Source organism: Paroedura picta, chromosome 6 (genome assembly GCF_049243985.1).
Source record: "Paroedura picta isolate Pp20150507F chromosome 6, Ppicta_v3.0, whole genome shotgun sequence".
In the NCBI taxonomy this organism is placed as follows: Eukaryota; Metazoa; Chordata; class Lepidosauria; order Squamata; family Gekkonidae; genus Paroedura; species Paroedura picta.
In genome coordinates, this window is record NC_135374.1 from 64,175,334 (window position 1) to 64,192,183 (window position 16,850).

The 16,850-nt window shown below is 42.0% G+C and overlaps 1 protein-coding gene across 1 annotated transcript in view; it reads left to right on the plus strand.

Annotated features, from left to right (window-relative positions):
- TRAPPC10 (trafficking protein particle complex subunit 10) overlaps nt 1-16,850 on the plus strand; it is a 52,154-nt gene that overhangs the window by 15,059 nt on the left and 20,245 nt on the right. The window contains exons 4-12 of the mRNA XM_077342839.1: nt 216-412; nt 2,689-2,884; nt 3,293-3,404; nt 3,563-3,810; nt 6,329-6,475; nt 11,412-11,526; nt 12,276-12,352; nt 15,101-15,192; nt 15,937-16,077. Of these exons, the coding sequence (XP_077198954.1) occupies nt 216-412; nt 2,689-2,884; nt 3,293-3,404; nt 3,563-3,810; nt 6,329-6,475; nt 11,412-11,526; nt 12,276-12,352; nt 15,101-15,192; nt 15,937-16,077 (1,325 nt within the window). The remainder of the gene's footprint in view (nt 1-215; nt 413-2,688; nt 2,885-3,292; nt 3,405-3,562; nt 3,811-6,328; nt 6,476-11,411; nt 11,527-12,275; nt 12,353-15,100; nt 15,193-15,936; nt 16,078-16,850) is intronic.

Genomic DNA, 16,850 nt, shown 5'->3' on the forward strand with positions numbered 1-16,850 from the left:
GGTAAGGGATGTTCTTTATGTCAGGCATCAAAATAAACTTTACTCCTGTTTGTTGTACTTGCATTAGGCAATTATTTCCATTAAAAATCAAATGATCTCTGCCAAATAGAAATATCACTATACTAATTTAGTGGCATGAATGTGGAATTTTTTCTTTGGTGATTAAGCATTTCAAATTTGTTCAGCTAGTCAGATCTTTTGGTTTGTTCCTTTAGGACACAGAAGTATACAAAGCAACAGTAAAAGATGACATCACCAAGTGGCAGAATGTTTTAAAAGTTCATAGTTCTATGGATTGGTTAATCGTGGTGGTAGAATGTGATGCCAAGAAAAAAAACAAAACCAATATCCTTCCCCGAACATCTATAGTAGATAAAATAAGAAATGACTTTTGTAACAAGCAGAGCGATAGGTAAGTTTCTGGTACTGTTAAATGTATTTGATAAGTGCTTGTTGTCAAGTAAGCTATAGTAGTCTTCAGAAACAGTATCCTTCCCTGAACTCTATAGTAGATAAAATAAGAAATGATTTTTGTTTTAAGTAGAGTGATAAGTAAGTTTCTGGTACTATTAAATGTATTTGATAGTGCTTATTGCTTCATAAAAGTACTCTGGAGGTTCAGGAATGATTTCAGCATATTTCTGATACAGACCTCAGCTGATACAGACTAAGCCCAGTCTCTCATATTCTCAACCCATCATATTTTTAGAAGGGTGCCTGTGTAGGTAGAAATTAATATGATTGCTCAGGGCAGCTGCAGATGTATTCAACACACTTGGCTGGACACATCCTTGATCTAGTGATGGTGGGAAACTATAGCCATGGATTATTCCATAGAGTTCTTTCACTGCTCAGGTGACAGATATCTGACCCCCCCCCCCCCATCATCTCAGCATGTCAGGCTTCAGTGGGTGCTGGGTGCTATCAACCAAACCTATTTTCACAAATAACAACTTTTGCACAGTTGTAAGAAAGATTCTCAGGAGTGTATTCTGTATTCGTTACAGTCTCACTGTGAGGACTGGTGAACAATCCTAGTCCTAGATCTTAAATAAATAGATTAATAAGATAATGAAGAACTTGAATGGAGACAGCAAAGTGGCAGTGTTGTAGTTGGAGCTCAGAGAAGACCTTCACAATCTGATCATAACATCTCATCAGAAATTCCTCAGGTTCTCCCACCAACAGAAACACTTTCAGTTTAGGACTGTATCATGTGGCTTTGCTTCTCCTGTGCAAGAACACTACTGTTGTGGCTATTACTATTCTAGTATGATACCTCAACAAAATGTTATTTGGAGATATGGAATCTCCCCAATACTGAGACACAGCAAGACATGGTGACTCAAGAAGCCTAACCTTCTCAAAGGAAACCATGCAGTTTACAACTAATATAGGTGTATACTGTCAAGGACTTGGTGCTCAAGGCCTCTGCAGTACAGAGAAGTGCAAGCATAGTATCAGTCTGTTAGTGTTAAACCAACTAGAGTTTTTCCTAATTCCTAAGAACAGATATAGATAGTAGTTGTTTTGTCAACCAGATTGTCAGTTGAGTGGCTTGGTGCCTCTCCTCCTTTTTCTCCTTTAACTGTAATGCAGTGCATATTAAGATGGCATTTCCATTCTGGTTCAGTAGGTCTTGTCATGTAGTTCTTAAACTGATGGGTCACAAGACATTAACCCATTAACTAGGTGTTCTTTCTGGGGCAAATGCTTCAACCAAATCCTGTATGACTACTGTTGTACATGGTGATTGAGCAGCAGTTCCTGATATAGGAGGCAGCTTCAGTGGGCATTCAGTGGGCAGTGTGGCCTCCTCCTAGTCTTTCAACAATAAGATCTGTGGAATTGTGTCAGGTTTTTAGAGATTATATTTTTGTAAGGTTACCTCTTCTTAGGATTACCACAGACGGATTTCTAGTTGGTTCTGAATTAGGGTTCCATTCTATATGTCCTTAAAAGGGTGTTAATATATACCTAGTGTGAAGTGGTTGAAACTGGTTTTCCTATCCTTCTGCTACAGGTATTTTGGTAGACAGCATCCCTTCTTAATCCTCTTGCTATACATGGAATTGTTGTCTACGGCCTCTTAGTACTGAAGAGTCTCAAAGAAAATTTTGTTGAACTGATATTTCAGTTAGTGATCTTGGAGTCTCTTCTGTTCCAATTTTAATGTCTTCTTACCCCATGTGGAGGTGTCATTTGAAGGTTTTTGTCTTTAGTAAGTGTTACACTGTAGCTATGTGGAAGGTTTTCCCTTCCAGAAGAGGTTGAGTTTGACCGTACCTTATGTAGGAGGAAGAGTTAATACTTCGACACCTGCCTTTTTGGTGTAGCCAGTTTGGTGTAGTGGTTAGGAGTGTGGACTTCTAATCTGGCATGCCAGGTTCGATTCTGCGCTCCCCCACATGCAACCAGCTGGGTGACCTTGGGCTCGCCACGGCACTGATAAAACTGTTCTGACCGGGCAGTGATATCAGGGCTCTCTCAGCCTCACCCACCCCACAGGGTGTCTGTTGTGGGGAGAGGAATGGGAAGGCGACTGTAAGCCGCTTTGAGCCTCCTTTGGGTAGAGAAAAGCGGCATATAAGAACCAACTCTTCTTCTTCTTCTTTTTGCTTTCTGAGCATAGTGGTAACTTCCTGTTTGATTTCAGTATGCCTGACCAAAATACTAATCTCTTTGCAGATGTGTAGTGTTGTCTGACCCCCTGAAGGATTCTTCCCGCTCTCAGGAGTCCTGGAATGCCTTCCTGACAAAACTCAGGACACTGCTTCTCATGTCATTTACCAAAAACTTGGGCAAATTTGAGGATGACATGAGAACGTTGAGAGAGAAGAGAACAGAACCAGGATGGAGCTTTTGTGAATACTTTATGGTCCAGGTATGGTGAAGTAGTGGGCATTACATGGAAAAATGACATTACTTTCTCTGTCTAAAGTCTGTAGTTGGTTTACTGAGCAGCTAGTGTAAAGCAGTGCTTTCACTAATATCAATGCCAGTTTAGGTTCTAATACTTGATTTATCTAAATAAACACTCTGGAGCAAAGTCAGGTATTTGTCAGAATCCTTTATAGACATGGAATTTACATACATTAGGAAGTATCAGTTTTGTATAAGACTTTTCAGGCTTTTTTCTGAAACATTGCTGTTGATTTCCAAATGAGAAAGGATGGATGGGTATAAGGCTGATCAAATACACATTTGTTAGAGGTTTTTAAACTGATTAAAGGTTTTGTTCCCCAAACCTGGCAGTTCATATTAACACATGCTTTTCCTTGGATGTTAAAAGGAAGAGTTGGCCTTTGTCTTTGAAATGCTGCAGCAATTTGAGGATGCCCTGGTGCAGTATGATGAACTAGATGCGCTGTTCTCCCAATACGTTGTCAACTTTGGTGCTGGTGGTAAGTCCTTAAATCAGCAAGTGACACTGCTGTTTTTCTTTTGCAAAATTAAAAAGAATGATCCAACAATGTGAATTCAGCAGAAGCCTTAAAACCGTATTGAATTGAGTAGAAACCATGTGACATAGCCTATTTTAATTGTTGCTTGCTTTACTCAGATGGGGCAAATTGGCTGACATTTTTCTGCCAGCCAGTGCGAAGTTGGAATGGGCTCATACTCCGCAAACCAATAGACATGGAGAAAAGAGAACTGATTCAGAACCAGGAAGCCACTCTATTAGATTTGCGTAGTTACTTATTTTCTCGCCAGTGCACATTACTCCTCTTCCTTCAGAGGCCATGGGAAGTATCTCAGCGAGCACTAGAACTCCTCCATAACTGTGTGCAAGAGCTAAAGCTCCTTGAAGTAAGTCAATGTAACTTTAATCAGTTACAATGTAACTTTAATTTGAAAAGTGACTAACTCTTAAGATTCCTTCCATTTATCACTTTCTTTGGATTATCAAAATTGTTTAGGGTGAATGTCATTTGGACAATGTTTTATTAGTTAATTATGTGAAAGTTTGAAATATCTGGTTAGAAGGAAATAGTTTTGTAAAGTGTACTGTAAAATGTATAAGCCAAAGGGTACACAAAAGTAGTTAATATGCTATGTTCTTTCTGTAGCAGCTAAGTGTCCATATATGTATAATAATATAGGATAGTGTGGCAAGGAAATTAATTTCTCAGCATACCATTTCAGTTGTCACCCAGTTGTGTTCTGCAATCAGTTGCCTCTCTAAACAGTGACATAATGAGATGCTCTTTATGATTGTAGCATGGTTGCATATACAATTTTACAAAATAACCAGATCAATTTTTTGGAGATTATTGATCCCAATCACAGGTTAAATTCAGAATGCAGTTGTGGGGGGGGGGGACATTTCTGAAATGTTTTAGACACTCCTCTGGATCACAATGACTTTTCCTTTTGCAAAAAGGATTCTGGTGGCTTGGAATTAAAGACATTAAACTATTTGGTTCGGCCTCACTTGGAGTACTGTGTTCAGTTTTGGGCACCATAGTTGAAGAGGGATGTAGACAAACTGGACTGTGTCCAGCGGAGGGCAGCAAAGATTGTGAGGGGTTTGGAGACCAAGACATATAAGGAAAGGTTGGAGAAACTTGGTCTGTTTAGCCTGGAGGTGAGATGACTGAGAGGGGATCTGATAACCATCTTCAAGTATTTAAAAGGCTGCCATAGAGAGGATGTAGCAGAATTGTTCTCTCTTACCCCAGAGGGACAAACCAGAACCAATGGGATAAAATTAATTCAAAAGAAATTCCATCTAAACATCCAGAAGAAGTTCCTGACAGTTAGAGCGGTTTCTCAGTGGAAACAGGCTTCCTTGGGAGGCAGTGGGTTCTCCATCTTTGGAAATGTTTAAACAGAGGCTGGATAGCCATCTGACGGAGAGACTGATTCTGTGAAGGGTCAAGGGGGTGCCAGGTTACAGTGGATGAGCGATAGGGTTTTGAGTGTCCTGCATAGTGCAGGGGTTAGACTAGATTGACCCATGAGCTACCTTCCAACTCTATGATTCTACGATTCTTAAACAGGAATAGGCATGGACCAGGAAAATTCAGTTTATGGTTTGGATTGCTCCATCATCACAGGCTTTCCCATCCAGCCTCTCCCCCCCCCCAACAAATACAGAAAAGTCAAGATGATGAATAGCTGCTGGATTTTGTACCCCACTTTTTACCCACAGAAACCAAAATAATAGTTTGGAAGAAGTTATTAAGAAGAGGAAGAAGTGAAGGCAAAAGGGAAAAAAAGATCAGAGTCCCTCAGTCAAACCAAGCTGTCAGAGCAGCACTTGGCTGGCTGGGGCAGGCTTTTATTTCAATTAGTGTACATACTCGCTTATAAGCTGAGGAGGGCTTTTTCAGTGTGAAAAAGGTGCTGAAAAACTAGGCTTATATGTGAGTATATAGGTTATTCCATCATCTCAGTACATAATTCCTAGGATGGCTTACACTTTTTTGCTATAATTTTAGTCCCTGACGTTTAGCCAGTAACTGTGTCTTGTTTAATGTTAGGGACTAAAATTACTAGACCACAGCCAGATAGCCTGGAAAACCCTTAAAAACCAGCTGACTCTGGTCATGAAAGCTTTAGACAATTAATACAAATCATCTACAGCAGTATTTCTACTACGTAGAAATATACAATGTGTGGCTGCAAGGATTTCTGTGTATTGACTTAGTCTTAGTACTTCATAGTTAGTTCTAAATCCCTCAGAGTAGGCTTTAAGAAGGATATTTTAAGTCTCTTCTAATATTTACTGCAACAATTTTTGTCTTGTCAAAACTATAAAAAGCTGGGCGTTTGCTCTTTCTTCCCCTTGTCTAATACATATTTCCAGATATTTATTTTCGTAGACTCCCCATCTCACTGGTACATGTACATTTTATATCCCACTTCTGGCTTGCCAAGATCTTCCTTGTTAAAGTCTCTTTATAGATTTTTGACAGCCTGCCTTCGGTTTAGTGCCTTTATTTTCCAGCTTAGATATTTGCTCTGTGTCAGTGGCTTCTTGCTCTTTGGGTGGTGTTTAATCTTTTTAGAGACTTTGGTCTTTTGAAAACAATTAACTTATTCCCAGCTGTTTTCTATTTCCAATTCAGTTTTTGCAGAGTTATTTATATCATTTTTAATAACCATAGTATATCCTGATAGTGCATCTTTAAAATGTAGCAGTGTTATGAATTAAAATTCTTCCAAATGATAAGAATTGCAAACTTTAAAAAAATGTTACAGGTTTCTTTGACAAACTGTGTTCTGTTAGAATGCGGGGAGAGGCAAGGTACAAATAGAAAAATAAATATAAAATAAAATAAATTTCATGTCTGAGCAGAGTCTTTTACTGTTTGGTCTTAAGGTTTCTGTTCCTCCTGGTGCTTTGGATTGTTGGGTATTCTTAAGTTGCTTGGAGGTTCTGCAAAGAATAGAAGGCTGCTGTGATCGATCTCAGATTGATGCCAATGTTTCCCACACAGTTGGTTTATGGAGCTATGCCACTGAAAAGGTAAGCAGTATTACTAGGCTATTGGTGACTGGGTCACAATCTGGCAAAGCTGAAAATCTTGTGCGTCTCTAAGACCCTACTGGACTTGAATCTAACTGGGCTATTGATGAGAGTGTTCTATAGTACTTGATGAAAGATCCTTTAATCTAGAAGTTGCTCTATGCAGTATGATACAGGTGTTCTGCAAGGGGAGATAGAGATTGAAAATGCAGGTTTAGGACAACACTGTAATAACAGGGCATATGCATTTGTGTATTTCTAGTTAAGCTATCTGACTTTGAAACGATAAATGATGTAACTTGTATCAAAGAATGTATACCCATATTAAAGTGAATGTAACTTGTATGAAAGACTATTGAAGTGAGAAATAATGAACAGCTGAATTATTAGATGGGGTTGGGGGCAAGATCAGTTGGAGCAGTGGTCCCCAACCTGCGGGCCGCGGCCCGGTGCCGGGCCGCGAAGGCCATGGCGCAGGGCCGCGGCGCCCTCTCCCCCCCCCCTCGCAGTAAAAAACTTCCCAGGCCGCAAGCTTGCGGCCCGGGAAGCTTCTTACTGCGGGAGGGCGGGGAGAGGGAATCAGGGCCGGCTGCGCCCATGCGGGTGCGGCCCGATGCGTGAGCGCGGCCCGCGGGCGTGGCCCGCGAGTGCGGCCTGATGCGCAGCCGCGGCCGATGCGTGGGCGTGGCCCGCGCGGGCCGCGGGCCGCGCCCCGATGCCCTGCCGGTCCCCAACCTCAGAAAGGTTGGGGACCACTGAGTTGGAGCACACAGAATCATAACAGTTTCTCATATTCCTTTTGAGAAAGTGTATGTATGTATAAAAATGATGACTAGATGGTATGTCACACCCAGATGGCACCACAAAAAGGGGGGAACAGCCTTGAAATAGCTGACCTCCTTAAGAACAGGTCACAGAGATTTGCAATAGGGGAGGAATGGTCCAACCCATTTGTACTCCTGTGTGGGGTGCTGCAGGTGGCAATACTCTTCCCTACACTCTTTAACATCTATTGTGTCTTCTAGCCCAGTTTGTCTGGGGTTATGGGTTGGGGTGTCATCAGTATACCAGATCTCTCCCCCCAGATACATTTGCCATTAGTTTGGAAACAGTGGCTGGATGGATCAGGAAGAGTCGCCAGAAACTCACACCTCCGAAATGGAGGTCCTGTGGCTGAGGAGACGGGGGCAGGATCAGGAAGCGTGACTCCACAGCTGGGATAGAATGCAATTGACATCTGCACCATTGGCCAGGAATTTTGGGGGTGATTTTTGTTGCCTCACTATCTATGGCGGTTCAGGTCACAAAGGTAGCCCAGACGGCATTCTTTCATCTGCGCCAGGCATTACTACTAGCGCCCTACCTGTCCTCAGAACGCCTGGCCACAGTGATCCATGCAACGGTCACTTCCAGATTAGACTTCTGTAACTTGCTGTACACAGGCCTACCCTTCTCTTTGACCCGAAAATTGCAGCTGGTACAGAATGCAGATACACGGGTCCTCACTAAGTCATCTTGGAGGGCCCATGCCCAGCTATTGCCGAGACAGCTGCATTGGTGTCCAGTATGCTTCCAGATCAAGTTCAAGGTATTGGTTCTGACCTTTAAGGCTATTCGCGGCTTGGGTCCTACCTACCTGTGGGACTGCTTACCTCCTCATGCCCCCTAAGGGCACGTCACTCTGTGGTTATGAATCTGCTGATGGTCCTGGGACACTGGGAAGTGTGCCCGGCCTTGACCAGGGTCAATGCTTTTTTTGGTCCTGGCCCCTACCTGGTGGAATGAGCTCCTAGAAGAGCTGCAGGCCTTGATCGAACTTTCTGGGTTCTGCAGGGCCTGCAAGATGGAGCTCTTCTGTCAGACACTTAGTTGAGGCTGGGTATAGGTTCCAGGGTTATGAGAAGGGGTCCCCCCCCCCCAGGTTCCATGACTAAGTATTATGCCATGTCCGAAACCATTGAGCGATTTTCCCCCTGGTTTCATCGGCAGTTGTTAAATTTCGTACCACAGATTCCAACTGCTTGAGGTATTGGGGGAGGAGTTCATATATTTTAACCTCCATTTTAATAGCTATATATTTCGAGGGTTGTTTTAGGGTAGTATGATGTTTTAAATATTGATGTGTATGTTTTATTGTGAACAGCCACAAGTCAACTGTGCTAGGAGCGGGGGGTATAGAAATATAGAATAAATAAATACAAATATAAATTATAGTCTTAACTAGGAAAAAAGCCTTCTGCGTGCTTCAGTGCAGCGGGCGCTAGCAGGGGATCATTTGGGGGAGACGCAGAGGGAGGAAGGGCCGGGAAGGCAAAGTGTGGAGCGGGCTCACATGCCTGCCCTTACCTTCCCTCTGGAATGCAGTGTAGGGAGCGGGCGGCAGCCCTGGGGCTGGCAGTCCTTGGGTGGGCTGCTGGCGGCCTCGTGACCACTGCATAGGTGGTGGCGGGGTGCAGCTGACGGCAGTAGCATGAGGCCATAGCAGCTGGCTAGGGGCCACCTGCTCCTCTCAGCCTCCACACACACCTTTGGCCACCTCCTTCAGCGGCTGTGGACGGCTCGTTCTTGGACACCAGGATTAAGGTGTTCTATACTTTTGTAGGTTATTTTTTAAAATAGAAATAGTTGGAAGAGACTCCGGGTAGGATCCAGTGAACTGTGAATAGACTGAGTCTTTCTTTCTGCATCACCCTAAAAGCTGCTTCTCTAGACTTGTAGGTCTGTGAACAGTGTACAGTGAGGAATGAGGAGTTGATAGAAATGTACTCCTTCCTTCATTGTTGCATTGAAGGGGGAGTTCATGCAAATCGGGAAGGAGAACTGACTTCTTCCTCTAGTCTGGACTTTCTCAACCTTTTTATCTCTGAGAAACTCCTGAAATATTCTTCAGGCTTTGAGAAGCCCCAGAAGGGGCATGATCATGCCAAATATGATTAGGAAACATAGTTTTGTACATGCCCACCCAGGGCCCCTCTGCTTCCCGTCCTCTTCAAGCCCACCACTGGCCATTTTGGGAGGAAGAGCAGCTTTGAAATGACCATATATGGTCATATCACCCTTAAATGTTTAGCAAATTAAAAAATATGTTAAATCAATTCCCACCTATTCAGGAAACTCTTCCAGGGCACTCGAGAAACCCCAGGGTTTCATGAAACCCTGGTTGAGAATGCTTCCTCTAATCCCTTGAGCTTCAGGCTCTTATACTACATGCACTCGGTTCATAGGAGTCCCCTGACCTTCACAATCAGCTTTTCAGTAGATTGCAGAAAGAAGGGGGAGACAGCTGTTCTGGGAACTCATTCATTAATTCACTCTAATTGACAGGTTTCATAACTGGATTTAGAACATACTGAGAGGGAGTTAATAGTGTGAAGCACATATTAAGCTTTCTTTTAGGTCTTCCCTGGGTCCTGTCAGACTTGAAACAGTACAGGGAAATGGGGGCTTAAGACCCCTCTCTCAACCTGCTGCAGTTGGAAATCAGGCCCCTGTGGGCCTGAGAATTACATTTCAGGGTTCACTGGGAGCTCTGGATGCAGAACCTTCCAGCACACCTGAGGCAGACCTGGAAACAACTTACTGTGTAGTTAAGTCCTCATGAAATCTTACCAAGGTATAGTAGTTATACAATGCAAATGAAATTCAAACTTTAACAAATAACACAGTTCATAAAGATTTCAACATTTCCATATATATTTAATATAACTAAATAAAACTTCAAGTATTTAAAAGGGTGCCATATGGAGGATGGAGCAGAATTGTTCTCTCTTGCCCCAGAGGGACAGACCAGAACCAATGGGATGAAATTAATTCAAAAGAAATTCCATCTAAACATCCAGAAGTTCCTGACAGTTAGAGCGGTTTCTCAGTGGAACAGGCTTCCTCGGGTGGTGGTGGGTTCTCCATCTTTGGAAATGTTTAAACAGAGGCTGGATAGCCATCTGACGGAGAGGCTGATTCTGTGAAGGCAAAGGGATGGCAGGTTACAGTAGATGAGCGATTGGGATGTGAGTGTCCTGCATAGTGCAAGGGTTGGACTAGATGACCCATGAGGTCCCTTCCAACTCCATGATTCTATGAAAACTAAATGCCAAACAAGTCTCCAGTAACTGGCAAGTTTTGATAGCTTCATCAGTAGCAAGAACTAAAACAAATGCATAAAGATAAATACATAGTAATTGCTTATCTATTTTGTAAAAAAAAAAAAGTAGTAGAAATAACTGAATTAATCTGGGTAAGTCTTGCCCTGTTAAAGTGAAACTATAGTGAGCTCTGAAGGGCAACCTGCTCCAAGAGGTTCCATTGCCATTGTGCCATGTTCTTAAGCCATGATGTGTCATCTGGTTAGCTATTGTTGGGAGACAGCACGCTGAACCATATGTATCGTTGTGTGACCCAGCACTTCTATTCAGTTAAAAAGTTTTGGTAGAGATGTTCTGAGAAATGTTGCAGGATTTTGGTTATAGTGATTAAAGGATTGAGTTAAAATTAATTTCCAGGGGTTGGACCCAGTACTTTTGCATATAGAACAGGTTCACAGAAGGGCTGCTTTCTGCTGTACCATTGCAGCTCATTGCATGCAAGGATTGGGAGGCCAGCAGGAATATCATGGAAAACTGCATGAAGAGCTGCCCCAAAAGGGGTGGTGGCAGCAAAATTACTCCTCCTGTCTTCACAAGCTTGTTCACTTGTGTGATTTTCCTGATCATTGTTGTTCCTGGCTGCATCTATCACTGTTCCTGAGGGATTCCCAAACTGAAGTGGCTTAAGTTGCTGGGGGTTGCTCAGAAAGGGCAGGTGTGAACTCTGCAGTTACACCGGATGAAGTTTGCAAGCATGACAATGAGCCAGGTTCATGCTTGTTGTGAACTGTCCTCTGATATTTGAATGCAGCTGTTTGTTATGAAATGCAATTTCATGTGATCTGTGTTTACAGCTAAAATCTCTGGGTTACCTGTGTGGACTTGTGTCAGAAAATGGGCCCGATTCAGAAGATCTGAACAGAACAGTTGATCTTCTAGCAGGGCTTGGAACTGAGCGCCCTGAAACAGGTACCTCTGGCAGTTTTTACCAAATGATTTAAATGTTTCTCAGTAAGCTTCGTGTTGAGAGAGAGCTGTGTTATACATGAGGCATGTAAAGAACAGTCCGAGGTTGTCTTTCTCAAAGCTAAAATATAGGAGTTAAAAGATAATTTCCTACTGCAAACTTAGTACAAATAAGTGATTGATATTTCCGCCGTTCCATTGCCATTGCACATTCCGTGAGATGGAGAGAACTTAGAGCTGTCGCTAGCATATCTCATTTCCAGTATAGATCTTTATATTATGCCCTAACAAAGTTTTGTTGAAACAAGTACAATTAATAAGGTCAATAAAATCAGAGTCCAGTAGCACCTTTAAGACCAACGAAGATTTATTCAAGGTGTGAGTTTTCGAGGGCAAGCACTCTGTCAGACTAAGAACTGACCATCATAACAGTAGGAATACTACTGTTATGATGGTCACTTCTTAGTCTGACGAAGAGTGCTTGCATTCGAAAGCTCACGCCTTGAATAAATCTTCGTTGGTCTTAAAGGTGCTACTGGACTCTGATTTTGTTGTGCTACTTCAGACCAACACAATTAATAAGGTCATGTTTGTTACCTTTTTGGAAATTGGCATACTCCTGTTTCCCATGTAATTTAATGCAAGATACCTCTTAAACTACTGCAGTAAAACCAGTGGTATTTGCTTGGTCAAATGTATGTTGCCTTTACAAGCTGTAGTCTCTTATAGCATATCCTGTTTTATTTTTGAAGCCAATACAGCGCAGTCTCCTTATAAAAAACTGAAAGAGGCCTTATCATCTGTAGAAGCTTTTGAAAAGCACTATTTAGTAAGTATGCCTTATGAATATTCTATGTATACAAACTAAATAGGAGACAGGTATAGCAGTGAGAATATATTTGTTGAATTGATGACAACACTTTCAGCATACTAGACATATTCTGGAATGTTTTAAGAAATGCAAAATTACTGAATATGTGAATTACTTTCAATATATATTGAATAAAACAAACAACATTTTGGAAATGGATATGAATAAACCAGCTAAATATCTGCAGCATTATTTCAGTGCTAATTGAATTGTGCGAATAGTACTCGTTTTGTTTTTTTAGCTTTTAAAAATTATTTACAGAAAAACATCAAACACAGGTTACATTATCTCTAAATTTCAATAGTGGCTAGACACAAAAAGAGAGAGGCAATGATAACAATTTGTGTTGGTTAGTTTTGTGTTTTTCTTCCCAGAAATGTGAATTTGTTAAACTTTTTTTATTATTATTGTTATTGTTATTGTTATTATTAGATTTATATCCCACCACTCCCTTGCGGCTCGCTTGCGGCATTCAATATATGAGCCTCTTGTGGCACAGAGTGGTAAGGCAGCAGATATGCAGTCTGAAAGCTCTGCCCATGAGGTTGGGAGTTCAATCCCAGCAGCCGGCTCAAGGTCGACTCAGCCTTCCATCCTTCCAAGGTTGGTAAAATGAGTACCCAGCTTGCTGGGGGGTAAACGGTAATGACTGGGGAAGGCACTGGCAAACCACCCCGTATTGAGTCTGCCATGAAAACGCTAGAGGGCGTCACCCCAAGGGTCAGGCATGACTTGGTGCTTGCCCAGGGGATATCTTTACCTTTATTATTCAATATACTTATGAACTGAAAAAGTCAAGAACTTGTCTATTAAAATGACTTGTATCCCACCTTTCAGTCATAGTTTTCAAGACTGTTTTACAAAGCACTTGCCTGATTTTAAATCAAACTTTCACATATTTGTCCAACTAAGAGCAAATGTGGCACAGTGGTTAGAGTGTCATCAGACTAGGATCTGGGAGACTTCAGCTGGAATCCCCACTCTGCCATGGAACCTTGCGGGGTGACCCTCAGTTAGTCACACTTAGTCTAATGTCTCACAGAGCTGTTGTGAGATAAAATGGAAGTGATGAGAATGATGTAAGCCACCTTAGGTGTTGAGGTATGATGGAGTAAGTTAAGTAAATTAATAATGACAAATTATTTAATTGACAAAACATGAAACATAGGCCTCTTATATGCATGTTAACAAAAAAAAGATGGAACATTTGCTTTTGAATACCTTTTTGGTTAAACATGAAGTGCTCTGTTGTAGTTGACTTTAGCCATTCAGGAGCAGCAAGCATGTGATAGGAAATCATAGCTGGGGGCTTGAGCAGAGTTGTTTGAAGCTCAACCCCTCCAAGATGGAGGTCCTATGGCTCGGGAGGAAGGAGGCAGATCAGGAAGTGCGTTCTACCAAACCCAGCTGGGATGCAACTTAACATTGTGCCTCTTGCCAGGAATGTGGGGGTGATTCTTGATGCCTCCTTTTCTATGGAGGTGCAGATCATGAGTGTAACCCACCAGGCGTTTTACCAGAGCACCTGGTACATGGTAATCCCAGGTCATGGTAATCCCAGAGCACCTGGTCATGGTGATCCATGTAATAGTCACCTCCGGAATTGACTTCTGTAACTAGCTAGTCCCTGACCCAGAAATTGTAGCTGGTACAAAATGCAGCTGCTAGAGTCCTCATGGAAACATTTTGGAAGGCTCATATCCAGCTGGTTGCAGCCTGGATCTGGTTCAAGGTTTTAGTTTTAGTCCGGGACCCACATATCTGACAGAGCGCCTGCTGCCTTATGCCCCCCACAGAGTGTTACGATCTGCGGGTTCCAACTTACTGGTCATTTCTGGCCCCTGGGAGGTTTGCCTGGCCTGGGCCAGGGCTTTTTCTGTCCTGGCCCCAACCTGGTGGAATGAGCTCCCAGAAGAGTTGAGAGCCCTGCAGGAACTTTCTCTGTTCCACAGGGCCTATAAAACAGAGCTCTTCCGCTAAGTCTTTGGTTGAGGTCAGGGCATGGGAGTTCAGATGGGCCCCTCTAGATTAGACCATCTGTAGTCAGCATACATAAGTTGTCCCTGAGGCACAGGGAAGGGAAATTGTTGGTTGAGTGGAAGGGGAGAGTTTTCTGCTGGGATACTTGATTTAATGGGGGATTAAGGATTTTTAAAATTATTTTTTGTGGGGTATTTTTATGTAACCTGCCACAAGACTGCTGGCAATAAATTGTAATAATAATAATAATAATAATAATAATAATAATAATAATAATAATAATAATAATAATATCGGAAGCATGGATTGGGAAGAAGAGGAGCAAAGTAGCGGCATCATTACTTAGGGCTAGGACTACGAGCAATAGGCTAAGAGAGACAGGGAAAGGAAAAACAAGCTGAGCCACAGAAAACGTACCATGGTAAGGTACAATTGAAGGGTCAGAACTATAAGGAGTCCTCTCTGCTGCTCAGTGATCTTGTCTGCTGCTCCTATTAGCATGTGTGCAGAGGTAGGATGCTGTGCATATGCTCTTGCACCCAGTTATTTTCCAAAGAAAATAAAATACATTAGGAGCTCTATAGGGGAACGTGACTTGGTAGTTGGGAGTCTGTGATCCTCTTGAGGGTAGTAGGTCTTGGTATGAAGACTGCACTCCTGGATTATGGAGCAAAGATCTACTGTAATACATTTTTTCCTAAAAACCTTTTCTTTTTTCTTACATAGGATCTTTCCCATGCTACCATTGAAATGTACACAAACATAGGAAGAATCCGCTCAGCCAAGCTTGTTGGAAAGGATCTGGCAGAGTTTTATATGTAAAGAAATCTTTAAATTATATGCCACTTACAACTAAAGTTTTTAAAGGGCTTTTCAGTCTAATTAAAACTTACATTGTTTATGATTTGTTCTTTAAATATATATTCTGAAAGGGGCATCTCTGAGAAGACTAAAGGGCAACTTAGGCATGTGTTTTGAAAATAATTATCACTAGGTTAAGTTTTCAGCTTCTCCATGCTACAGCAATAGACACTTGCTCAGAATAGTTAATTAGCTACACTGATAGCTTAAAACAGTGGTCCCCAACCCCCAGTCTGGGGACCGGGACCGGTCCGTGGATCAGTCGGTACCGGGCCGCGGCTCCTCCTCAGTAACATTGTTAAGCGTTGACCGGTCCCCGGTGATAAAAAGGTTGGGGACCACTGGCTTTAAACCTCCAAGTTAGCTTTCCTTTCTTTTTGCAGTGATATGGAATCTCAGTCAAGGAAAGGGGGGTTCTCTGGTTTAGAAATGCATAACAGGCAGTGCAAACATTAATTTGCATAACAAGAAATCTGTGATGCAGGGGATATAGGATTTTCTGGGAGTTCCATTTATGGCCAGTATAACTGTTTATGGACTGAAAAGCTTTCCATGGTATTCTACATTTTGCCCCATGTACATTGTGTTTTGCAGTACTAGTTCACTCTTTACCTGTTTTGTTAGTGTTACTTATTTGTAACAGGGACAATTTAAGTATTAAATTGCTGTGGTGTCTTCTCACCTTTTTAACTTTTCTGAAGGAAAAAGAGGAGTCCCCAGAAGGCTGAAGTGTATCTTCAAGGAGCATTAAAAACCTACCTTGCTGAGGGGTGGACATTGCTTATTACGCACACGCGGAAGCAACTATCAGAATGTCAGAAACAACTTGGCCAAATTGAAAAGTATCCTTCAAAAGAAGAAAATTATGGGTTGATTTATTATATGGTGCTTGGATGTATTTTTATAGGGAAAGGGTGCAGAGGAGAAACCAATACATTTGAACAGAAGATGCTGAATGTCTCCCATGTCTATGTCCATTAAAACCTGAGAATTTTTGATAAAACCTGTGTGGTCAAAGTGAGCATCTAAGGTCACCAAGAGGGGCAGAGATCTCTGCCCAAAATGCTCAGTTAAAGAAGCAGACCAAAAATATTTATTAGTTGTGCATGCACAGAAAATTTAAGTATACTAGAAGCAAGAAAACAATTGGGGATGCCATTGGATTTTAGATTGAGGAGGCCTGAATTTCTGTTTCTGCAAGCTACTTGATTTTTTCTAAATCCTTGGGGACCAGCAGTAACAAAACTGCTGTAAAATGGGTATAAAATGATGGCTTATATTTTAAAAATGCAGCATTGCAGAACAGCTCTTCAGTGTGTTGCTGGGTCAAGAAAGTTTTCCTCTGATGTTTTCCTGAAGCAGGCCACAATAGCTACTACAAATTTTAACTTGCCTTAGGGTATTATATTGGCTTGCTTTAGGAAAACACCAGAGGAAAGCTTTCCTTAGCCAAGCCCCAGACTTGCTCTGAATTGCTGAAATTTTAGTGGGAAGAGGCCTAACATTTCCAGCAAGAGGGAGTGTCCAGAATTGTTTAAGATCTCAGAGGGCCCTGATCTCTTCAAGGGGATCATTCCATCTGGCCCCGATTGAGGCTAGTTTTATCTTTTTGGTG